Below are 25,684 nucleotides of genomic sequence, written 5' to 3' on the forward strand. Positions count from 1 at the left end.
TAAATGGGCTTTTGTAGTAAGTGCACAATTTGGAATCAGGCACAGTTTGCATTTTCTGCCAATTATCTGTGCTACCATCAACCCCAAGACAAAGGTAGAAGTAAGTGGGCTAAAATGGTGAAAGCAAGAAGTCTACACACCCACTCCTGTTTCATTTGATTCCTGCCAAAGTGTTGGTTTGAAAGAAAAGTACATTTTCAATAACAACCAACACATACAATGGCACCATGTGCCTCACGTCATTCTAAGCACTTAATATATAGTAAAGAATTTAATCCCCACTACATCCCAAAGAGATTTTTAATTTTACTACCCCAATTTACAGAGGAGGAAACCTGGTAGTTAAGTAATGTGCTCGGGATTATCCAGTTAATAAATGAAGGAACCAGTATTTAGATCCAGGTGTTCCTGGCACCAGCGGTCATACTGTCTCTCTGTATGTCTTTTATCACACAGGCTTACTGATGCCCCAGTTCAAATTGTGTCTTCCAAAACATGGCCATCCCTATATGTAACAAAGGTGATTTCCCTTTCCTCAGTGCTTCCACTAGAACTAGGTGGCAGCATCCTTTCAGAAAGCATCAGTTTCTTACATCCATGACAGAGCTTGCCCAGAGGAAAGAGTGCTGTCTTAAGAGCTGCATTCCCAGCTGCTTTTAATCCTGGCACTGCCATTTGCTTGCTGTGTGGTCCTGTTCAAGTTCCTCTAAGCCTCTGTTTCCCCATGTGTATTGGGGCGTGGGGTGTGTGTGTACACTATATAATTCCAATGGATTTTTTTAGGTCAAATAATTGATGATTCTGTAAGCTTACCAAAACAAATACAGTTGAAATTTTTCAACTTAACTTATTTATCAATTTCAAATTGAAAATGCCATGTTTTCTCATAGACGATGAAAAACCTCACAAGGAAGAGAGTTAAGTGCATGCCAAGTAGAATTGAGAGAGTAATAATATCCTCAGGAGAAGTTTAATAAAGTTTTCCTGGAGGTAAACATCCTCTAGAACAGTGGTGGGCAAACTATGGCCCATAGGTTTTTATGTCTTTAAAGGGTTAACATTTTCAAAAGAAAATTAATATATTGTTATGAATAATATTCACATGAGTGTGCAATTCAAATGTCAGTGTCTATAAATCAAGCTTTCTTGGAATCCAGTCACACCCACTTATTTACGCATTGTCCATGACTGCTTTCACACTACAATGGCAGAGTCTAGTAATTATGACAGAGATGGTATGTCTCCCAATGCCTCAAACATCTGCTCTCTGGCCCTTTGCAGGAAAAGTTAGCTGACCGTTGCTCTAGAATCTAGATCCTTTAGGAACTTCTGATTTTAGGATTATTGTCAAGGCTATTGCTTAAAAGAACCTCATAAGTTTGTGCAAACAACTTGGCATCAGTATATTCTACTGCAAAAATTACATATATGGCATGTCTATGAAAGAAATTCATAAAGCAAAATCAGGCATTTAAAATAAAGTATTATTTGTTGTGCATTAACAATTACTGTGAGAACTGTGCAGATTATTTCTACAACCAAACTATTTCCAATTGGGGTTGGATATGTATGTAAAGTAACTTTGGTGATATACAAAGGTGTTTCATTTATTTTGATTTGATTTCTAGTTTAAGAAATGTGAAATCCAATGCATAATAATCAAAACATCGTATGTACCTCATAAACATATACACCTACTGTGTACCAAAAAAAGTAAAAATTAAAAAATAAAGTAAAAAGAAATGTGAAATTCAGTTTAACATTAAAAATTGCATCCAGAATAAGTATCAGTTACTCCAATTCGGTGAATAACATAATGTTCCAGTTTGCTGTATACATTGTTGCACTGATGCTCTGGAAGAACTGATTGTTTAGGTGTAAAGTCCAAAATATCTGGATGAAGGTTAAAAATTCAGGCATAAGACTAGTACAAAGACTGACTACATGTTTTACTCTCTGATCAGATATTTGGCTTAATTGACTTTGGAACTTGACATTTAATTTCCTGGAGGTATACAAGCCCAAACTCATCCTGTACCTTTGTAATGAAATCCCTTAAATAGTAACAGATAAAAATACTTGTATATAGTTACAGAGACATAAATGGTTAACAAGTCATTTATTTGGCACTCTGGAAAATGAGATGTTCTGGATAATTAAAATTATTGGATAACTGAAGGTTATTATTCTATAGGAATCATGCAATATAAATTATTTTGAAGTGTAATTAATATTTTCCTGACTTCTTTTAAAGATTATGTTGAGCATGTTTTAGTCTTTCTTGATAACTTATATATTATTGTGAGTGTAAATTATTGTAGTATGTGTAATATTATACTATGCTACAATTATGTTCTCGGAGTCTATTAAGACAGGTGGGAATGCTTGCCTCTATATTAAATGACTGTAGATTCTTGTGCTTTTTAAGTTCAGACTTTTCTGTGTCATTTTTGTGGGCTCCTTTGCTATTGGTTTTCACCTGTCAATTTTCTCAGTGCCTGTGCCTCTATAAATATTTCCCCTTCCTTGCCATCTGTGATTTGAAAATGAGTGGGAATCTTTTGAGTCCTTTGTCAAAAGACAGTTCTCTATCAGGGAGAGCACAGAAGCCTCTGAGCAGCAAACTATATGGGCTTTGCAACAGACAGTTCTTTCTCTAAGAGGCCTTTTCTGCCTCTTGTTGAGTTTGTGGTAGTCTTCTGGAGTGGTGATCTTGCCAGAAGACAAATCTCTGGAGCAACAGAATCATACTAAATACATTGGAAATTTCACTTTTGATTAAAGCAAAGTGTTATAGTTTTTGCTTACTTTTTATACAAGATAAGGAATGCTATGAGCCTAGTTTTCATCTACAGAGGGTCAATATTAGGCTTAATAAATAGATTACTTGGAACAATGATTGATATAACTAATTCTTGTATTTACTTGAATTCATTGTCTCCACTTTTGGAATGCCTGTATTGCGGTTTGTACCATTTATCTTCCATCCACACAGTGCCATGTGTGTGCCCTGAACGTTACTGTAATGATTTTGCCTTCACGTTTTGTCAGTATCCACACAGGTGTGCCACACTCCCAGCAAGGCAGCATATGCAAATCTGAATTTCTCAAAACAGTGAATGAATTGTGTATAATGTGACTTTCAAATCAAATTTAAATTCCTTTAAATAACACAGTCCGCTAACATTTCACATTGCTTCCTATACTTCGACAGACTTGCAATGCAGTTTTAAGAACACTTCTTATATACAAAATGAGGTACATCTGTGCACATGTGTCATAGAAAGTTGGATCTGTTTCTATAAAAGGGAAAAACTGAGCAGATCTATTAATGATGATCTTGTTTGCAGTTTTACAAAAAAACATGATCATCTGTTTGAACCAACTCCTCTTTATTCTTTTAGAGGCATCGTTTTCCAGCTAAGTGAGAAATTATATACTTCAATTTCACACATATGGGTCATTTGTTCCCATGTTACACACATTTCCAAATAGATACCAGTCTTACTTATAATTTTGATTAAATGGCAGTTATGATCATGTTGCAGCAGGTTTGGCTGGCAAATGTTTATCCTTCAAATAGAGCTATAGACAAAAGCCTAATTAATGGAATTGTTAACAGCAGTTTCCTATTTGCAAACATTAGTCAACTACATCTTCAGCAATAATTAACATGCCTCTTATTCTCCTTGTGTCATCTAACTAATGTTTGTGTCATATATATTCTTCCTTGTAGGAATCGCAACATCTGACCCCAGGATTCACCTTACAAAGTAAGTGGTTTTGAAAAATCCTTCTTAGTCCAAACATCCATGTTCTCTGTTCCCTAATTTTTTTCCTTTTTCCTACTTAAAATCATTAAAACATGAAAGAAGAACAATAACAAAAAGTTTTTTTAATTGTTAAGTTTTAGCTCTCAGAAATAAGTGAGAAGATGCAAAGTTTGTCTTTCTGTACCTGGCCTTTCTCACTTAACATAATGACTTCCAGTCCCATGATATATATAATTGGTTCCTTTTTTTTTTTTTCATCTGTTACTTACCTCAAGAAGGTAACTCGGGGGACTGCATGTTTGGAGATCAATTTAATTCAGAATAATCATTTGACAGTAGAAACATGAACAGTAATTGTTTATATATTTTCTTTTCAGAGTGGAATGACCCAACCACCAGAGCTTCTACAAAGTCAGTATCTTTCAAATCGTGAGTAGTTGGATTTTCAAATTAGGCCTTTTTGGGGATATTTGGCAAGGAAACAGTGTCTCAATGCTGATCTAATCATGTTCTCTCCTCTGCTCCTTGAAACTATGAATCTTGACTCATAATAATATGTAGTTTGGTTGGGGTGGGGAGAGAATCAGATTTCCCATTGTCTTAGTCTGCTTGGGCTACTATAACAAATACTATAACCAACATGGCTTGTAAACAACAGAAATTTATTTCCCATAGTTTGGGAGCCTCAGAAGTTCGAGATCAATGCACAGCATAAAGGGCATCTTGTGAGGGACCATTTCCTCATAGAAAGCTATTTTCTTACTCTAATCCCACATGGTAGAAGGGGTGAGGGGTCTCTCTCAGGCCTCTTCTTATAAGGGCACTAATCCCATTCATGAGGGCTCAACTCTCATGTCATGATCCCCTCCCCAAATACCCATATCCTAATACTATCACTTTGGGGGTGAGGATTTTAGCATATTAATTTTGGAGTGATACAAACAGATTATAGGACCCATAACAAGTAAGTAACAGTAAAAGTTAATGAGATCACCATTAGGCTCTCTAAGTTTGTAAATACAGACCAGGTCAATACCTGGGATATGAAAACAACTGTGATTTCAGTGAAAAAGGAAAACTCTAGATGGCTTGTTTCCCACATTTTAACTAGTTGTTCAAACGCTGTATAATATCAGCTAAAGACATTATTGTACACAATATTCAGTCACCACTGACTGGGATGGACGAGGGAATCTAAGCAGCCATGATTGGACATGAAATGTTGAGTGGATTGCTATGGCCAGTCAGCCCAAGACCTCACTATTTGCAGGTCATCAGGCGCCTGTATATTAAAGACAAACAAGGGCATCCAGGAAGAGCTGGAATAAGATATTACATGACGATAGGTTGAAGTTCAGAAGCCAGGGCCCTGCAGTTCACTCAGCACTGTCTTCATTTTTTATTAATGCTAACTGAAGGAGGAGTTTGGAGAAACCAATTTCCTCAGATTAACTATTGTAGATTTTCTAATATCCATTTGTCCAAGAGAGTATCAAGGGAGTATTATTTCTCTCACAACTTCTTTTGTACCTAATAATAGAAAATGGAAGTCAATTTTTTTGTGTAATAGGCACATACTTAGACTTTTTCAAAATGAAATAATTTATGACATTCAAGTGGCCTAATGGCACCCTTGAAGTGAATTGCTCACCTTTTGGAAGATCATGAATAATTGCATAAAACAACTGGGAATGACTCCCAAATAGACTGAGGATTTGAGAAAGTAAGTGGCATTTCTACATTCTTGGTGCAGGGCAGTAGCAAAGCCCCAAAGGCCTGACCCCATCAGTGGTTCATTTATTTGCTTTTCTAGACTGATCTGGGCCTTCTAATTCAAAGTTCAATTTCAACAACCAAGAATTCTCAATTTTAAGAAGCAAGAAAAAACAAGAGAAGGGGATAATAAAACCATAATCCCGATTTAAGGACCAAATTATATGAAAACACAAAAATCAAAGTCATCTTTGATGCTGTATATTTTAGCTTTTCCATTAATCACATTTTGAACTGCACTCCCCCTTGTTATTCTAGGATATAATAGATCTAATCCTCCCTGCCTTCACACTAGTCTCACTTCATCCCCATTAAAAGTCAGTAAGATTCACACACACACACACACACGCACTTAGAAAATCAACACAAGTTTCCAAACTTGGAAAAAATATAAAAATATATTTTCCTGTGTAAAATTATTCCTAAAGCAAGAGTATTAGGCTCCCACTGTGAAATATGCTGCTTGCTATATATACCGTAGAATGCAATGTTTCAGTAGTTTGTAACTAACAGAAATAAACTTGTCAATTGTGGTTTATAGTTAGAGGCTACATTTCCAGAGAACAGCACTTCACAGCACAGTAATATATAGTGTAGTCAATACAACTAAAATACTCTATAGGAAGCATCAGTAAAACTAGAAGACACTGAGTTCATTTTATGAATGAGCTCCTCTCTTTTTGTCTGTTTAATCTGAAGTCCAAGCACTGTCCATCAGATTTTAGCTGGAATAAGTTTCCTTCTTACGGTAGGGTATGGGTTTAACATAGGACAGATCAGAATTGTAATAAGGTTTTTTTTATTTTTAGCTTCCAAATTATTGGCTTAGCCATTACTATCATTCTCCCACATTTAACTACGGTGTGCTTTTTAAGCCACCTCCTAGGATTTTCCATTTGGCAGGGCAATCCTCCAGGTGATTAAGATCGTTCTGAGTGTAAACAGACTGCTAATGTCTGCACCTTGGTGAGAAGCAGCCTGTAAGTCAGCCGTGATACAGGAAAGACCCAAGGCCAGAAAGTGTCCTAAGCACACTCCTGACACTTAGTGCAGTAAAGAGAGATTAGAGTCTTGTAAAACAGAATCCCTTAATTACTGGGACACTTCATTACTTTTCCTCATCTTGGCCTGTTTTCCCTGGTTGACAAAACGCAGATCTTCCATTGAAGTATGCATTGTTTATAAGGATTATACACATGGGCACCAGGTCTGAAAACATTGGCCACAGTGTGCCTGAGTATAAACTTGGAACTAGCCAGTCTCTCTCTTTCTTTTTGACAATTACTGCTGTCTCTGACCCTGACCCCAACAATATGACTGGCTTTTTGGAAAACTGGGTATTTTCCTTCTCAGTGTACTCCATTGGCATACAGTGCTTTTTATCAGTGTCCATTCATGCCATGACATCCTACCTGCTTCAGCTGGAACTCTGAATGCTTATGAGGCAAGAGTACTGAATTGGGGAAGTTTGGAGACCTAGGTTTAATCCCCTCCTTTGTGTCAGTTGTGGTATTGTGGGGGAAAGCACTGACCTAGTATACAGAAGATATGAGGTTAAATCACAGGAGAATTTATTTTTATTTTAAACTATACAGACAGAGTCTCTTAAAGGGAATTAAACAAATTAATGAGTATATGTGTCTACCCATGCAGCTACACCAACAAACACTTGTCAGTGTTCAAATTTAAGCAGTTATACTTTTTAGTAATTAAATCTAGCAACATAAAAATACATTTAACTTTAATCATCAATACTTTCTGGAGGAGAAAAATTGGTCTCCCACCCCTCAGCCTCTATGATTCTGAGCTATGTTACAGTCTTGGAACAGGCCCCACCTAGGTCTTCTAAATCAAACGATGTTTCTAATCTCCCCCAAAAATGTCTCTGTCCCAAAAAACAGGGTGAAGCATGGGCATAAGAAGGTGAAACTGTGATTTTCACGGCTATGGAATTGTATGTTTACACAGTAATATCATGTCTGTCTATTCTGTCTCAAAGAGATCTGTTTATTTCAAAGACAAGATTCAGGGTCTGAATGGACTCACCAGACATTGTGTTACTTTGTAGTTTTTCTTTTTCTTCTCCCCCTCCCCCGCCCCCTCCCCTGCCCTGTCGCTCCCCAAGACAGAGTCTCACTCTGTCCCCCAGGCTGGAGTGCAGTGGCACGATCTTGGCTCACTGCAAGCTCCGCCTCCCGGGTTCATGCCATTCTCCTGCCGCAGCCTCCTGAGTAGCTGGGACTACAGGTGCCCACCACCTGTAGTTTCTTAATGAAGTTATTAAAGAGCAATGAGGAAGAAAACAGAACCAAACCGAAGAACTTGGATTTTCTTTGTTCAGTTGGATTGATTCATCCAGTGGATTATAACATCTTGCCACTTACCTGTCAGTTCAATGGCCTTCCCAAATGCATGACCTTGTTGGTCTTTTATGGGCCATCATAGATAGGAACAGATAAGATGCATTAAGTTGCCCCGAAAAGGATTTTCAGGCAGGTTCCCTGAACTCAAGGGTGTACATCCAGTTAGTTCTTAGAGTACTGTTGAGGAGATGGCAGCTCCAAATATCAAGCTCCTTTGTAAAACTTGGTTGTTAGCATTTGGACTATGTCCAGGTGGAAACCATCCATACCCCCATTTAACTGAGCAGCTCCTGTGTTTTAAACCATGCTGTCGAGAATGCCTGGATAGTTTCCATAAAATCTTAATATAGCCATAATGCTGGGTTTGTTTTTTTTTAATAAAACCAGTTTGCCAACTTATGGTATTAACTATATGTTTTAAAACATCCCAACTCGGCCGGGCGCGGTGGCTCAAGCCTGTAATCCCAGCACTTTGGGAGGCCGAGACAGGCGGATCACGAGGTCAGGAGATCGAGACCATCCTGGCTAACATGGTGAAACCCCGTCTCTACTAAAAAAATACACAAAAAACTAGCCGGGCGAGGTGGCGGGCGCCTGTAGTCCCAGCTACTCGGGAGGCTGAGGCAGGAGAATGGCGTAAACCTGGGAGGCGGAGCTTGCAGTGAGCTGAGATCCGGCCACTGCACTCCATTCCGGGCGACAGAGCGAGACTCCGTCTCAAAAAAAAAAAAAAAAAAAAAAAAAAAAAAAAAAAAAAAAAAAAAAAACAAAAAAAAAACATCCCAACTCTGGAGTCAGAGAGTTGATGGAAGGTCTTATGGAGACAGATTGGTTGAGGCCAGCCTGAGTTTACATGTGGGTGGTTGTTATGCATGTCACATGAAGACATCCTTGATTGTAGCACTAGTTAGGAAGAAAGGGCACTACACTATCACAGGAATGACAGACACAAACAATAATTATTGTGCTGTTGAGAACAAGTGTCAGGTGCTTTTATGTACATTGCCTTATTAAACTTGCCAGGCATCGTGGAGGTGCTCCAAATTATTCCCATCTTACAGATGAGCAAAGCAAAGCTAGAATGATAGTCCTTCCTCCTGAAGTGTACACAGTCCAGTAGGAAGATGGACTGGTCGTGCCCACTTATTCTGAATGGATATTTTGGCTACAAACATACAGAAGAGCCCTCTGAGTCACAATGCTCCTTAGTAAGAAAGTTTGAATGCAGGCCAAGGGCCCAGTGAGTTCAAAGCTCCCTCTCATCCTGCTGAGTTGCCCTTCCTCACAGGATTTGATAAGTTCAGGGATTTAATATACCAAAGTTTTCCTTTTGTACCTGGACACAACATTCCTACAACCTGGTGGGATGTAGTGCCACAAGAAATTATACTGCTCTGTTTTTGATGACACAAAACTGGGTCAAAATTGTTTTATGTAACTAAAATGTCATTATTTCTAAAGTTTTCTGTAAGTGCTACGAAAATTTCATTACCAAAGAGAATAGAAAGACTGTGAAAATGTTTTCCGGATTGCTATAACCAATACAGGAATTACATTATTTTTTAGATCAATTTTGAAAATATTTTTACTAAAAATCAATTGATATTCATTACAACCCTGGCCATCCTTTTACCAAAGCTTTTATCATTGAAAATGTTTCCTTTGAGATTTTAATTTGAAATTTAAGAACTGCAATGCATTATTGCAGAGCAATAACCCACTTTCTAGCAATTTCATATATTCTTCCCCATGTAGATGTTTGATCTGCTACTTGGATGCAATTTTGATAGCAAAGTGACTGTGTAATGGGGCAAGGAAGAAATGACTGTTATTTTCTTAATCAGATTAATTCTTAATCAGAATACATGATTTGGTACTTAGAATTTAAAAATACTGCAGCCGGGCATGGTGGCTCACGCCTGTAATCCCAGCACCTTGGGAGGCCAAGGTGGGCGGATCATGAGATCAGGAGATTGAGACCATCCTGGTTGACACGGTGAAACCCCGTCTCTATAAAAAATACAAAAAATTAGCCGGGCATGGTGGTGGGAGCCTGTACTCCCTGCTTCTCAGGAGGCTGAGGCAGGAGAATGGCATGAACCCCAGAAGCAGAGTTTGCAGTGAGCCGAGATCGCACCACTGCACTCCAGCCTGGGCGACAGAACGAGACTCCGTCTCCAAAAAAAAAAAAAAAAATACTGCTAATCAGTTTGAGACTCATAATAGCCAAACTAACTCTCCTGATAAGCTGGTAATCTTGGTAACTTTACTAGTTGCAGACATTCTGGTTTTTAAATGAAGAAGTATACCAACTCTTGCTTTTAACTTGTCTTGTATGGCCTGCATCTCTGAGCTTGCCAACTTTTCCTAAGGACTTAATATATTTTTGGAAGTTCTCCACTGCATCAGGGGCAACCACCTGGGAGCAGAGAAAACAAAATTTGGCAGCCCGTTCAAGCTGTGAATTAAAGGTAATTCACAGTTTGAAATGAATCAGTGTGAGGTCCTTGAGAAGAGTAATCAGACATCAAGAGGATTTTATGTTGAGGACTGTATATTGGCTAATGTGACAACAAGCAATATTGGCATTTGGAATGTTTGCATCAGGAAGCACTGAAGCTGCCGGGGCTTAATGGGTACCAAGATCTAAAATGGGGGCTCCGTTCAAAGAGAGCTGTAGATTTACATTTCTATCACAAAAGCTGGAAACAAAGATGGATTGGCTCAGCCATCATAGTTGAAAGATTAGATCTGATTTTTGTGGTGGTGTTCATGGACCTAAGTCTATCATAGGATTTGTATATCTCAGAAGGCTTTTGCGACACCTCTGTAATTGAAAGCAAATGTCTCTCTCTCTCCCTCTCCCCCACCCCCTGCCCCTCTCTCTCTTTCTCTCTTGGTAAAGGCAAACATATCTTCCTTTCTACTAGATTTCACTTTTTTTTTCAACAAATATGCATTCAGTACCTACTATATGTAAGGCTCTGGGCTATACACTGGTAACTCAAGGAACTCATGGTCTAGTGAAGATAAGACTTGCACCGACAATGCCAGCAACCCAACGAACTCATACTAATTGAGTGCCTACTATGTGCCAGGCACTTCCCATGTATTTTTTTCTCCTTACAAGCAATCCCCTGGGGTTCATCATCATTATACTGTACAGAAGTAGAAATGCAACTCAGAGACATTGGGTGAGTTGCTCAAAGTGGCACAGTAACCAAGAGGGAGGCAGAACAGGACTGACTCCAGAACATATGCTCTTAACATTAAAGCCATCCTATGAGTCATTTGGAGGTGGCCTTACTGATTTTCAGTCAGGTATGATCTTGCCCAGGCATTAGGACAAAATCGACTAACCACAATGCAAGCCAAAATGGCAATGCCATCTTAGTTTAAAACAAGGTTAGTATTAGATCTAAATATTATAACTGAGTTAGGTCTTGCATATACTACACATGCTGACATGGGCACTGAAGACAGATCTGTCCTCAGCTCAGGGCCTGCATCCAGATTGTGTCACCAGGACTCTAGAATGTTCCCTTCAGTGAGGCTGAAGGATCTATTCCTGCAAGGAACTTAGACCATCACAAAAATGAAATTCATGTAAGATTGATTTTGGTGGCATATCCCTTCAGAAATGTCCATCGTGCCACATTAAAGAGAAGAGAAAACTGATATTTGGGTCTATTTTTATAAGAGACTCATCCATCGCCTTTCATGCTTACCAACTTGTTTGATAATTAGAAAGTGGCTTTCTATCCTCATGGTGAAATAATTTCCAAAAATATCCCCATCTGTTATCAACCACAGTGGCATATTTCCAAACTCTTCTCAGCATTTTTAAACAGTAACTGTGAGTGAAGCAAATAATGCTGGTGGAAGGCACTGAAATTAATAAGCAAGGGACCAAAGTTAAAAAAAAATTCAGTTATATAATTGAATGTAATGTTGTGATAACACAACGATGCACACACACATGCATACATATGCTCTGTATCCCAGAACAGTAGGTCACTCTAATGTTGTTTGATCTAATGAGATGCACACATACACACATGCACACTCTTTTTTCAGTTTTTACATTGTAAAGTGCTATGATCGCGGATATTTTTCTTTTTTCTTTTTTCTTTTTTTTTTTTTTTTTGAGATGGAGTCTCGCTCGGTCGCCCAGGCTGGAGTGCAGTGGCGCGATTTCGGCTCACTGCAAGCTCTGCCTCCCGGGTTCATGCCATTCTCCTGCCTGAGCCTCCCGAGTAGCTGGGACTACAGGCGCCCGCCACCACGCCCCGATAATTTTTTGTATTTTTAGTAGAGACAGGGTTTCACCGTGTTAGCCAGGATGGTCTCGATCTCCTGACCTCATGATCCACCCGCCTCAGCCTCCCAAAGTGTTGGGATTACAGGCGTGAGCCACCACGCTCAGCCAGAGATATTTTTCATGTGCACAGTGAATGATAATTTTAACACACTTTGACACAATACGTTAGCCCATGTGAGTGGCACAGCATTCCTGTTAGACAGCCAATTGAAAAGAACTCAGGCATAGGGAGGGGAAGAGATTTTCCTAAAATCCCCCACCTAGGGAGTGGCAGGGCTGGGACTAGAAGCCAGGATTCTGCATTCTCAGAATATGCTGCCTTGTCCCCAGATTCCCCAGATGGCTGCAGGGCCAGAACTCATCAGAGCCCTGACAAGTCTTCCAAGCCCAGATGAAGAACATATAACAGCAGTGTAGACAAGCTCCATAGATCATTCTTAGAATTTATAAACAAACAAACAAAATCCAACTGAGACTGGAGTAGAGGAGAAGAAATATCTGCTTCTGAACTATTCATTTTGTTTTTCCATCCTATCAAGCATCTCACAAACAGCCAGATCCTGTACCACAATTACATTATTGGGAATGTTAGGTTTAAATGGTCTGCTCTTGACACCTTCTCAGAGTTGCTAAAAGCCTTCCATTTTACACTGATGAGTAGGGAGCAGTATTGGCAGAATACCACAGATGCACGCACAATTACAGCTGTAAAATCAGTTGAAGAATCTGACAAATGCCTTTATTTGTGGTTCTTCCACCCACTTTAACAATGAAGACCAAAAAAGGAAAAGGTCTCAAAGCTATTTGATTGACATCTACGAATATGCTGCCAAGACTGGGACAGGGTAGGTGGGATGGAGTAGATGGGGTTGGGGTAGGTCTTCTGAAAACCAAAAGAATAAAATTTATTTTCTTTGCTACCCTGTAGGTTTTTGACACTGAAGATCTACAGTACGACCCCATAGTACACTGCCTTGCCCTTGCCAAAGGTTCTAGGGTCCCTGAGAGAGCAATAAGTGAGAGAAAAGTATCCAGAGAAGAGTAGAAGCTAACGATTTAGCAACCTATAACTCTGACAGCTCCATTGCCTAATTTCTGGAGTTACTTGTTTTGGCATAAGAAGCCCACTTTATAAAAATTCCAGATGGAGATCTCAATTTTGTAACTACATAGAACATTTCTCTTTTTTTTCTTTTTTTCTTTTAACTTTTAGGTTTGGGGGTACATGTGACGCGGGGATTTGTTATACATATTGTTTCATCAATAAGTTATAAAGCCCAGTACTCAATAGTTATCTTTTCTGCTCCCCTCCCTCCTCATACCCTTTCCGCTCAAGTAGACCCCAGTATCTGTTGCTTCATTCTGTGTGTTCATAAGTTCTTAACATTTAGCTTCCACTTGTAGGTGAGAACATGCAGTATTTGGTTTTCTGTTACTGCGCTAGTTTGCTAAGGATAATAGCCTCCAGCTCCATCCATGTTTCTGCAGAAGACATGATCTCATTCTTTTATATGGCTGCATAGCATTCCATGGGATATATGTGCCACATTTTCTTTATACAATCTGTCTTTGATGGGCATTTAGGTTGATTCCATGACTTTGGTATTGTGAATAGTGCTGCAATGAACATATGTGTGCATGTGTCTTTATGGTACAATGATTTATATTCCTCTGGGTATATAACCAGTAATGAGATTACTGGGTCGAACGGTAGTTCTGCTTTTAGCTCTTTGAGGAATCGCCATACTGCTTTCCACAATGGTTAACTAACTTACACTCCCACCAGCAGTGTATAAGTGTTCCCTTTTCTCCATAACCTCACCAGCAGCTGGTTTTTTTGTTTGTTTTGACTTTTTAATAATAGCCATTCTAACTGGTGTGAGTACATAGAATATTTTTATATTTTTCAAAAGAAAAATCTTTTAAAGTACCTATTGCTCATAATATCTGGAAATTGTCTAGGCCATCTAAAAATTGAAAGGGTCATTCTAGGTTTCTCCAAAATAATTTTCGTATATCATACGGTATAGAAAGAAAGGAAGAAAACAATCTGGATGTGAGCAGTATTCTTGGGTAATTGCAACCACCACTTTTGGCACCTGCTATATACCTGGCACCCTGGCAAATATTTTATAAGCATCAGCTATTTCATGCTCACAGCAACCTTGTGAGATGGATATTGCTATCTCCATCGCCATCGTTGCCACTATCATCACTTCCAGGATTGTCCTCTCAAGGGCTCAGAGACAATGCCAAACACCTGTGGCTGCACAGCCAATGCCAGTAGTCACATTAGAAGTCAGGCCTGCCTGGTGCTCTTTCCACTGTGCAATTTCACTGGTTCACCTGTTTAATCACCTTCTAGCCTCATAATATCTCTGAGAAGTTGATAAGATTAAACTGATTTTATGGAGAAGGAAATTTCATCCCAGAACAATTAAATGACTTGCTCAAGATAACACAGCTAGTTATTGAGGGAGGTGAAGTTTCACTCCAGGATTCTTGGATTACAAAATTCAAACCTTTTTTTTTTTTTACCTTTTTTAATACCCTATTTGCCTCACCCACATAGAGTTTCAATTGAACTGTTATTAATTGTTAAATACAAAGGAAAAATAACAAAATAATCTTAATAATGCTACTACTTTCTAGTTCTTTGGCATTAGTGTTTTCTACACATACTGTTATATAACACATAATATATATTGTTAAATCTTTTAGATTTGGTCTTTACTCAATTTCTGGAGCAAGGAGACAGCGGAGGGAGCCAGTGTTGTCCTAGAGAGGTCACAGATGTGGGGCATCTATTTCCGAGTGGCTTAAATTCCAGAGCTCTCACTCCCCTGTCATGTGACTTGATGAATTTATTTGGTGCTTTTCTGAGCCTTTGTTTCTTCATATAATAAGACAGAGATGATATATTACTCAGACTCTGTAGTGAATTGTGTTGTCAACAGATGAGCTCACGAATGAGCTTTGCACTCACCTACTCTCATTGGTTCTCTTTCCATGTTAGAAGTGAGGAAAGTCATGCCCAGGTGACCTAAGTGAGGCATCCCAGCTCACACAGATAATAGTGTTGCCAAAGCTCAGTCCTGTTTCTTGACTCCTAGTTGAGTGCTATTTTTGCTAATCTTGGCCGTTATTTTTCAAAAGTGTTTTGTCAATGCAGTTTGAATCAAAAAATCAACTGCCAGTGCTGTCAGAGAGCAATAGACTTAAAATCAATAACTATGTATGCCACTCCTCTCCTAATTAGGTATCCCCAGCATGTTTCTGGATGTTTCACACTGCTGAGAAGAGTGACTGCATTTTTCCACTCAATTATACCCAAGGAAACATTGTTCAATTTAGTAATAGTTTTAGTGCTTGTAGAAGAATTTGAAAACTTTAGAAAAATCTCATACGTTTTATAATCTCACTGTCTTAGAGATTGGGATTTGGGACTAGGTCTACCCTTTATCTTCATGCTTTTATGCAGCTCTTTAAAATTTTGATATTGAGGGCCTGAAACTGGTGACCTGTGTTGCCCTTTACTACTGGATTAAAATTTCAGGTTGCTACTATGGTAACCGTACCTTGAAAATTAGATCCTGACAGAGTCACTAAGAAATGTAAAAGTGCACTGGTGCCATGAACTTTGAAGAAAGGTTGCATACAATTGTCAGCGACAGCCTCTTAATTGAAATAATCTGCCTTTCCCATCTGCTAGAAAGAGTTTGTGTGTCTTGGGGAGGAGGGACAAAAAGATTATATCTTGATGGATTTTTAACACAAAAATGGCTGTAGTTCGAAGCAAAGCTGTTTTCTGCATGAAATTTAAATCAACTTCAGCTCAATTTATGCTATTCAGAAAGAACTGTGATACTCAGTATTCATGGTGGCAAGAAGCCAAGATGCACAGTAAAGATATAACGATACTGAGAGAAGATACTGCTGGGGATCTATCCCAGAAAAAACCCCAGTGGCCCCAGGGTCCAAATAACAACCTCTTTTAAACCACAGATTTCTGTGCCCAGGCCTCTGGGAAGTTGGGGAATGCAGAGCAGCCGCATGACAGACTTTCAGATCAAGAGGGCCAGCAGTCACTGATTTGCTTAGTGGCATAAAAGCTGAAATCATATTGATGCTCCCAGAGCCAGGGAAATGAAGCAAGCAACATAAGGTCTCTTGGCTTTCAGGAACATGAGGGTGAATGGCACTTGCAATTTCAGGAATTCCTTTGTGCATGTCTTTCCCAAGGCAAGCACATCACGGGGTGTCTGACTTTATAATTAGTAGTGGCTGTATCTGTGGTTCCATAACAGGATTTTTGTTGTTGTTGTTATTGGGCCTTTTTATTTTCTTTATTTTTTTCAACATTCTCATAAAAGGATTTTGATTTGTACTTCTAATGCCACGCATAGAAAATGACTCTTTAACTCTCTGAAGGGCAAAATTTCAGACAAGAAGTGATGTTCTCACTCTGAGAATATTGGTATACTATTTTGCACACAACAGATATCAAATATTAAACCTGTTGGACAATATCAAGTAGTTGGGACTGAGGGATGTGGAGCCATAGGAATTCTCACCACCTAGTGGTGGGAGAGTACCTTGAGGGGTAGTTCTATCTGAAGACTTCAGGTAGAATTGCCTCTCACTTCATTTAAGAGTCTTTTCATTTTGGTTTGGTCAGCATGGGTACTAAGGGGACTGTGATAGTGATGATTGAATTGTGATATACCTCTAAACTCAAGGAATGCCCATGAAAGCCCTACAAACAAATATCACCAGTCTTCTACCTTTGAGGACTGTGGAACCACAGGTAGCAGGATGTTTGACTCTCCTGACATAATAGTTTCACAAATCTATTTACCTGAGTGGAAGTGGTGGTATCTACTCCCCTATTTCTTCAGCAGTAGGTACAGGAAGAATCTACTAAACAACAGATAACTAGAAAATATTCTTGAGTGTAAAGTGAAAGAATGATCCAGAAAGTGTCACTTGCTCTGAAGTAATACTATTTTTTGATATATTTTACTCTTATATTTGTTAATCCATATTTTAAAAGTAGTATCATAAGAAGAAATATAAATGCATGCATGTGTGCATATGTATGTGGCTGGAAAGCAAATACAATGCAGAACTTGAAGTGGACAGGCTCTGTAGCTGGAATGGCTGGGTTCAAATCCCAGCTCCACCATCTTTTAGCCATGTGATCTTGGTCAAGTTACTTAACCTCTCTATCACTCAGTTTCCTCATCTGTAAAATGGTGGGTAGTAATAGCACCTACATGATACAATTAAATGATTGAAGTGCTTATCACAGTGCCTGGTACATAGGAATTTTTTGATAAACACTGTTATTAGTCATGCTCATGATTATTACGGTCATCATCACTGAGTCTTTTGAGTGAGTGCTGTTTGCACTACATTCCAATCTTCAGTCACTTGGGAAGCCTTTCACTCTATTCCCTGACTTGTCCCAGAGGCCTCCAGTTGGAGAAAGACCTCTCCAGAATGAGCAAACCTGGACTACATTGAACATTTCCTTGGCTCACTTGCCTACCCCAGTACCAGAGGATAAAAACAAAGAATGGCTAGAATGTCTTAAATGTATACATATTTGGTACTAGGCACAGTCTTCTTGTTCTTGGAGCTCATCACAGCATCTTATCACAGTCACAATTGTACTCTGAATTCGTAGTTATTTCTAAAAATAAAAGCTAGGACTTACTAAGTGCCAAACACTATGCTGAGTGTTTTATATCCACTAGCTAATTGACTATTTACAACCCAGTGAGATGTAGGCACTGCCATTACCCACATTTTATAAATGAAGAACTGAATTTCATGACTTGAAGCTAAATTTTTATAGCCAGTAACGATGGATTCATTACTTGAACTTATGTCTGGTTGACTCCAGTAAGAGACGCCTTACCCCTGGCCCTCTTGCCTACCCATGGACTCTCCAATCTCAGAGTCCACCTGGACTTGATTGTCTTGGGAAATGGCAGCACCTCCTCAGAGGTAGCGGAGCAAATACAAGAATACAAGAGAGAGGAAACAATGGAGGACAGGAATTTGACCAGAGATATTCTCTGCTCCTGAGTCCCAAAACAGCCTCTCATATTTTGTAAAATCACCACTGGAATAATTTGCTGAGTCATACTTTTAAATTCTGTGGTTCACATATATATGAAAAACTACTTTTGAAATATATAACAAGCATGTTGTCAATTTTCTAGTCAGGTGGAACAAATTATTTTCTTTATTCCCAGTTTTTGCATGCATAAAGGAATTTGTCTGAATAAGAAAACATGTCAATAAAATTTCACGGAATAGCCTCTGCCATTCTGTGAAATAAACATTCCATTCCCTTGCCTGGGCAAACTGTTCCTGTTGCTGCGTATCTACTTCTGTTTCCTTGGTCTAAAAAGACACTTCAGATTCTGCCTTTAATTATGATAAGGCTTTACTATTAACCCTTGAGAATAAAGCTTATTTTTGCTGGGAGGGAAGGTAAAATAACATTTAAATTGGTTTTAAAAATAGGAATGGAATCTCAGAAGACACACTAATGTAGAATACACTGTATATCAAAATATATAAGTGCATAGTTGTAACAGTGGCTTAGTAAACATATTGCTGAGTGAACTATGAAAAATAATTCACCAAGGTACTATTTCCCATACTCCTAAGCACTGAGTTAAGAGAGTAATGCCATAAAGTACATATGCACTGTTTAAAAATATTTGTGTGTTTTTTAAATAATACTTTCTTCAGGCCCAATAGACTAATCATTTTTTCTTCCCTTGCTAAAAAAGTACACTGTAAGGAATTTAACTAAGTGGTATATTAAGTAAGGGTCTAAAATATTTGTAGAAGATAACAATTCTGAGCAAAGAAATATCTTTAGCAATTTGATTCTGAATGTGACATAAATCAACTTTATAAAATAGAATTAAAAGAAGTTCAGTTACAGCTTTCCAATTTTTCATATAATTTAGCATTTCATACTCATTGTATTCGCTACTGGCACTTTTGTTATAAAAGCCTGAAACTGCAGGTCAAATGAGTACTTACGTGGATATAAGTAATCTGATTTGTTTTTCAGAGAGAGATCTTTCTCTGAACAACATGATTTATCCAAGTTAAGAGACTACCTCTGTGGAAGAGCAACTCTCTTGAAGACCATTCTTTACATAAGGTTTTACTCAAAACTCCTAGAAACCTGTACGAAAATTATAGAATAATAGGAGGGGTTCCTAAGCTTTCAACCTTCCAATGCTCTTGCTTAAATTTTAGACCTCAACTAAAGTAACTTGACTTTTCAAATTATGTTTCAATTCAGGTTTGTTGTCTTTTTATTTTTTCTTTTTTTTCTTTTTTATTATACTTTAAGTTCTAAGGTACATGTGCACAATGTGCAGGTTTGTTACATATGCATACATGTGCCATGTTGATGTGCTGCACCCATCAACTCGTCATTTACATTAGGTATATCTCCTAATGCTATCCCTCCCCCTCCCCCAACCCCACAACAGGCCCAGGTATATGATGTTCCCCTTCCTGTGTCCATCTTTTAATTCCATATTAAAAAGTTTGATGAGATTATGATGAGAAGGGGGGGAGATGATAAGGCAGTTCATTATGCACATCAAAGCATTTCAAAACATTTCTGGTTTAAAGCCATTAAATAATTTCCCAAATTTGAACCTGTGGTATAAAACACTTTTTTTAGTCTAATTCCAACAATGTAAATGAGATACATGTGGAAAGATTTCAAAGCAACATTTCTTATAAATAGAATTTCAATAGCTTCGCCTTTTAAAAGGAAAGCAACGGTAAAGTGGATGAATCATGACAGTCTCCCATAATGAGGAAACAGAGAAAATGCTCATTCACATGCCCACCCTATTATGGTGTAGTTTGGCTGTGTGATGGTTATTACTGAATGATTATAATACACAATTTTACGTGGGAGACAAAAAGAAAATCGTATATAGATGTTTTCCCACTTGAAGTAAACCTGTAACAAAAATTCTAGAATATATTTCCAAACAGATGAAAAGGTAGTTTTTCACCCTTAAAAAGAATCCTTCACTTTGAAAATGATTCACCGCAGGTTCCCTTTAAATAGTAAGCTCATCTCATACATTTACAATATGGTTTGATTTTCAAAACATCAGTTTACATGCACTTTCCAGTAACAAATCTATTGTGCTATGTGATGCTTACTCGTATGGGATAAAAAAGCAAAAGTGTTTTTTTCTAATTAATACACAATATTATAATGTACAATATACAAATATCAATACATTTTGTTCAAACTAATAAGTACTTGGAAATGGAGAGGCAAGAAGACCCCATTTCATTGACAACAGTTATAGGGATTTACGTTAAAAAACTATAAAATAACACTGAAGTACATAAACAAGATTTGAAAGAACTAGAAAGATATATATGTTCTCATAGCAGAAGTGTTATAGTGTTATTTCTCCCAAAATTAATTTATAATGCAATTCCAATTAGAATTCCTCAAAATGATTCTTTTTGGCATAAGACAAATTATTTTATAGTTCATACACTAAAAGGGTAAATGCTCAACCATAGTAAATGAAAAGAAAGAACAGTAGAAAAGATTTTCATTACTAGATATATGAAAAAACTATAATCCACTTTAATAAAATCAATACATTATTAGCATGAAAATAGATACTAGATCAACAGAAGAGAAGAGACAATTCAATTTGTCTACCTATATATGTATGTAACATATAACAATAGCATTACATTGATTCAAAGAGAAAAAAATTGACATGTAATGATGATACTGGCACTACTAGATTTCCATTTAGAAGAAAATAAAGGTAGTTTCCTATCACATTTAAATATATTAATGTAGGAAGAGGATGAGAAAAAATAACTAATGGTTACTGGGCTTAATATCTGGATGATTAAATAATCTGCAGTAAACCACCATGACAGGTGTTTACCTATGTAACAAACCTGCACTTGTACTCCTGAAATTAAAACAAAAGTTAAAAAAGATACAAATATAAAATATAAAACAACAATAATGAAAATACCTTTAGTAAAAATTCTTGGAACTCTATTTCTACAATCTAGGGGAGAGGACCCTTCTTAATTCAGTCAGAAATCCAGAAGTTCTAAAAGATGAATAACTATAAACAACTGAAATATAACATTTTTATTAAAAAAGATGCCATGTTTCTATATACAAATGGGATTTTCCTACATACAATGAAATGAAAGTTTGTATGAATAAAAATTAAGCTTGTATGAAGAATAAAATAAAAGCAGAAAAACAAATGTAGAAAAATATTTGTTTAAAAATTATTAAAATGTATAATTAAAAATTTAAATATTTAAAGATTAACAACACTATATAGTACATCTGACATGCCAAGCAGTATTCTAAGCTCTTTACCTGTATTATGTCGTTTATTTTTTTTTAATTAATTGATTTTTTTTTTTTTTTACTATATTTTAAGTTCTAGGGTACATGTACACAACGTGCAGGTTTCATACATAGGTATACATGTGCCATGTTGGTTTGCTGCACCCATCAACTCATCATTAACGTTAGGTATTTCTCCTAATGCTATCCCATGCACTTTCCAGTAACAAATCTATTGTGCCAAGTGATGCTTACTTGTATAGGATAAAAAAGCCGAAGTATTTTTCTAAAAATTTGAGTCGATGGTTTATAGTTGCTCGTCTTTAATATTAACTATTAATAGTCTAGCAGATTTTGCTAACACAAGTTGAGATGGAGCTGCCACTGGCTGCCTGAAAGCTCGTTCTGCAATGCTCATTCTTGATTATCAAAATGCCGTATTTCAGCAGCAGTCGATCAAACACGACCTTGTTCTTGTTCTCATGGGAATCTAATCCTTGAGTCCCTTCTTTCCCCTTAAATTTGTCTGGCTCACAGACACATTCCATGAGCTGAAAATCTAACAATAAATTAATGAGAAAATTAGATCAGTTTGCATAACATTTGAAAAGGAATGTAACCTTTGTTTGCACAATATTCACAGTCAAGGTGGAATGGACAGATCAGTAACTGGAAGTGTGGTGTAGCACCTCACAGAACATGAATTCTCTAAAGAACCCTGGCAACCCATGTGAAAATGTTACCTGGAATCATCATTTTGAATAGAGCAAAATGCCGTTGGAAAAGAGGCTAGGGCTGAGCTGTGCAGCATCATTTGAGATCTGTGCATCCAGAAACTATAAGCACATCTTGAATACAGAAGATGCACCTCCCTGCTTTCACTGTAATATTTTAAATAGTGTGCTGGCTGGCTTAGCTTTTTAAAACAAATGTGTTTAATGTTTGTCAGGGAGAGGGTGAAACCACACAGGAACATTTACAGCAATATGTAAATTGACATTATATGGATTTTCTACTCTCCTAAAAAACTATTGGGAAAGTCACTTTTTTTCTGCATAAAAATAGCAGCCCCTAAAATATATCTAAGCAGTTAAGGCTTCACCCCCAATAGTTTGAGTAAACACATTTTTTTTTAACTTTTCCATGGAATTCAACTTTGAAGGTTTTACATAAGGTAATTCTGAAATGGTTCTACAGAGTTAATCCTGGGTCTTTTATTTATAAAGCATTAATCTCAGACTTTTTAAAAAATGTGATTGTCTCAGATAATTTCTGAGAACAAATTGAGCTTCTAAGATTTAAAAAGAAAGGATCCAATTCTGTTTATTTGTGGCCACCAAGCAGGTCAGCGGGAGAATCATGTATGTGTCACTGAGTGATTATTTTGAGAAATTGAATATACTGACTCTCATCTTCTAATTGAAAATTGGGTTGCTGCTGTGCTTTTTAAAAAGTTTTATTAATATCAGACAACTTTCCTTGGAAGCTTTGGCCTATATGGTTTTATTTATGCCATGCAAATGATGTGAATACTTGAGGCAAATAAAATCAGAGGAAAAGAAAATAACCAATTTTCTGTCAATTATGTGTATGTGTGAGGCAAAATTATTTTGCGTATGAAATATTTAGATTCTCTTTTTCTAAATCCTTTATCATGAAGTAGTTACTATGAAATATTAATTGGTATTCAGCAAAAAAGGGAATTATATGATCCAACATATTTGGGAAACAGTGGGTTAAAAAAAACTAACAAGTCTTTTCATTGTAGGAATTCTTTGAGCCTTTAATATGCAAATGCTCACTGTGTTTCTACAAGAGGGGTGTAGAATATGAAGTGTTTTTCAAACTAACTTGGCCATAGAATTTTTTTTTTCCCAGAATCTCTACCAACATGATGTGGAATAATTTGGGCCACTCCAGTCTAGATAACTACGCCATTATAGAGTTCTTTGTGCATATGTAGACTCAGCTTCAATATCTACCTGGAGTGTGGATGCTCATTATCTTTTATCTTGCCATCTTCACTCCACCTTTACTCCAGTTGCCCCGCCACATCTGAAAATACATTTTAAATCAAAAATATCCCTTATAAGCAGCTTAGTGAAATTACAGATAATTTGTGTTTCAAAATTATGGGGGCTTTATTTTTGTACTGATAACATGGAGGGTGTTCTGAAATTCCACCAACTTTCACCCAGATTTCTTTTGTGAGGAGCCTTTTGTCTGTTCCCTCCCCCCCGCCCTCAGACCACCTGCAACTGTAAGTTGTCTCCGGGGTGGCGCTGACTGGGATCATCTTCCTTCACTGTGAAGAGAAAAGCTGGCTGAATAGAGACAAAAACACTGCATACTCACTGAACATTCTTGGGAGATAATTTGCTGCCATGTTTTATAAAGCTGGGGACTGGATGTGCTTAAGAGCTTTTTAATAAATATTGCCAAGAGAGATAATAGTCCTATTATCTGGGTGACTTTTGAGACCATTCTGAATGCTGGTGTTATTGAAAATGCAGTAATGAAGTCAACTCTCAGATCTAAGCATGTGGATCGTCCACTTCAGACTGTGTCTTCCCTAGCTGGCTTGCTGAGGCCACTCAGCCCAGCTCTGGGCCGCCTTCCCCTGCCCTCTGTGGGAATGTGTTTTGAGAATGCAAACACGCATAACATCAGACTGAGAAAAAATGCAATTAAGAAGATATTTTTTAAAAAATGACGGGAGGAGGTGATGCATTATACACAATCCAGAATCTAAAGGAAAGGACTTCCCATTTTGCCCTCATTTTCTGTGCACTGCTTGGCTCTATTAACACCAGTAATCCAGAGCTGATGTAGTCCCTCCTAAACAGCCAAATTATATTTTCAACAAGGCCAAGAATGTGTCCTTTATTTAAGCACTTTCTTGATAACTGATCTATTATGAGAAGCATTTACTACATAGTTAAACTGGCAAGAACTAGAATTTCTGGTTTTCTGAGCTACACACTTAGAGCAAAGATGTTTCTGTGAACACAGCACTTCATTTAATTATCATTTTAATTACTTTATTGACTTAAACATTAGTATTGAACACATTTTACAATAATGAATATATAAGCAATTTATTATTTTCATTATTTTTTATCTCATTCACATTATCTGAAGCTTGATAGCAGATAATTAGTTGATTGAATATGAAAATACCCAAAATATTGTTGGGTAGCAGAGATGAGCTCCAATTAAGTTGACTCTTTCTTCCCTCACCAATTACATATTATTTTTTATATTTGTTTCTGGTATATACTCAATATTTATAATATGCATATTTGGAATTTGTACAGAGGGAGATGGTTCCGTGATTGTATTTGAACTATATTGTAACAGCTACCTTATAATATCTATGAAGACAAGTATTGAAATTTTTATTTCTGGAATTAACATTTTACTTTAGAGTTTCTCATTAATCATTACTTTTGTTTATTTTATGTATGGTGTTAGAGACATGTTTTTGAAAATATTTTTTCTCAGCAAACTGGGTAGGGTTAAATTTAGAAACTTGACAATAGAAGAACTGTCTACAGAAAACACCAAAGATGAAAATGCAAAATGCTGAGAGGCTGGTACAAAAGTGCAGTTTACAAGACTGGACTCTCCTTGAGGTTGGAAGTTGCTGGAGAAAAGTGGCTGATGGTCTCACACCTCATCTAGCTAAACTCTCTTTCTGTTATCTTGGTTACCTGCACTATGAAGTGGCCTTTCAACTTTATTTAATGTTTGCAAAATCTGGTTGATTGATTGCCTAGTCACTGAGGTTTGAGGAACCTCGGATTTAAACATTATCTAGGCAGTAGCAACATGTACTTTTTTAAGGGCATTTAAAGGAATGTTAGTAAACTTCCGGTGGGTATTCCAAGTCTAGATTTATGGTTATTCTTTGAGGAAATACTAAGAGTAAATAGAACTACCTAGTTTATCTTGTAAAGTTGAGGTAATCATTTCGCAGGGATGCTTTTCACTGTTAGTTGAGCCTTCTCTTGCTGTTGCAATTTTATTTGTCCACAGGGAGAAAACA

The 25,684-nt window shown here is 37.3% G+C and overlaps 1 protein-coding gene across 6 annotated transcripts in view; it reads left to right on the plus strand.

The window, feature by feature from the left end:
* AFF2 (AF4/FMR2 family member 2) overlaps window positions 1-25,684 on the plus strand; it is a 518,440-nt gene that overhangs the window by 347,970 nt on the left and 144,786 nt on the right. For 3 of the 6 annotated variants that reach the window (XM_030933764.1, XM_030933767.1, XM_030933769.1), the window contains 2 exons: window positions 3,737-3,773; window positions 4,151-4,202. In XM_030933764.1, the coding sequence (XP_030789624.1) occupies window positions 3,737-3,773; window positions 4,151-4,202 (89 nt within the window). The remainder of the gene's footprint in view (window positions 1-3,736; window positions 3,774-4,150; window positions 4,203-25,684) is intronic. The other 3 variants (XM_030933766.1, XM_030933765.1, XM_030933768.1) reach the window with 1 other exon arrangement.

The sequence above is a fragment of the Rhinopithecus roxellana genome, chromosome 7 (assembly GCF_007565055.1).
Source record: "Rhinopithecus roxellana isolate Shanxi Qingling chromosome 7, ASM756505v1, whole genome shotgun sequence".
Classification (NCBI taxonomy): domain Eukaryota; kingdom Metazoa; phylum Chordata; class Mammalia; order Primates; family Cercopithecidae; genus Rhinopithecus; species Rhinopithecus roxellana.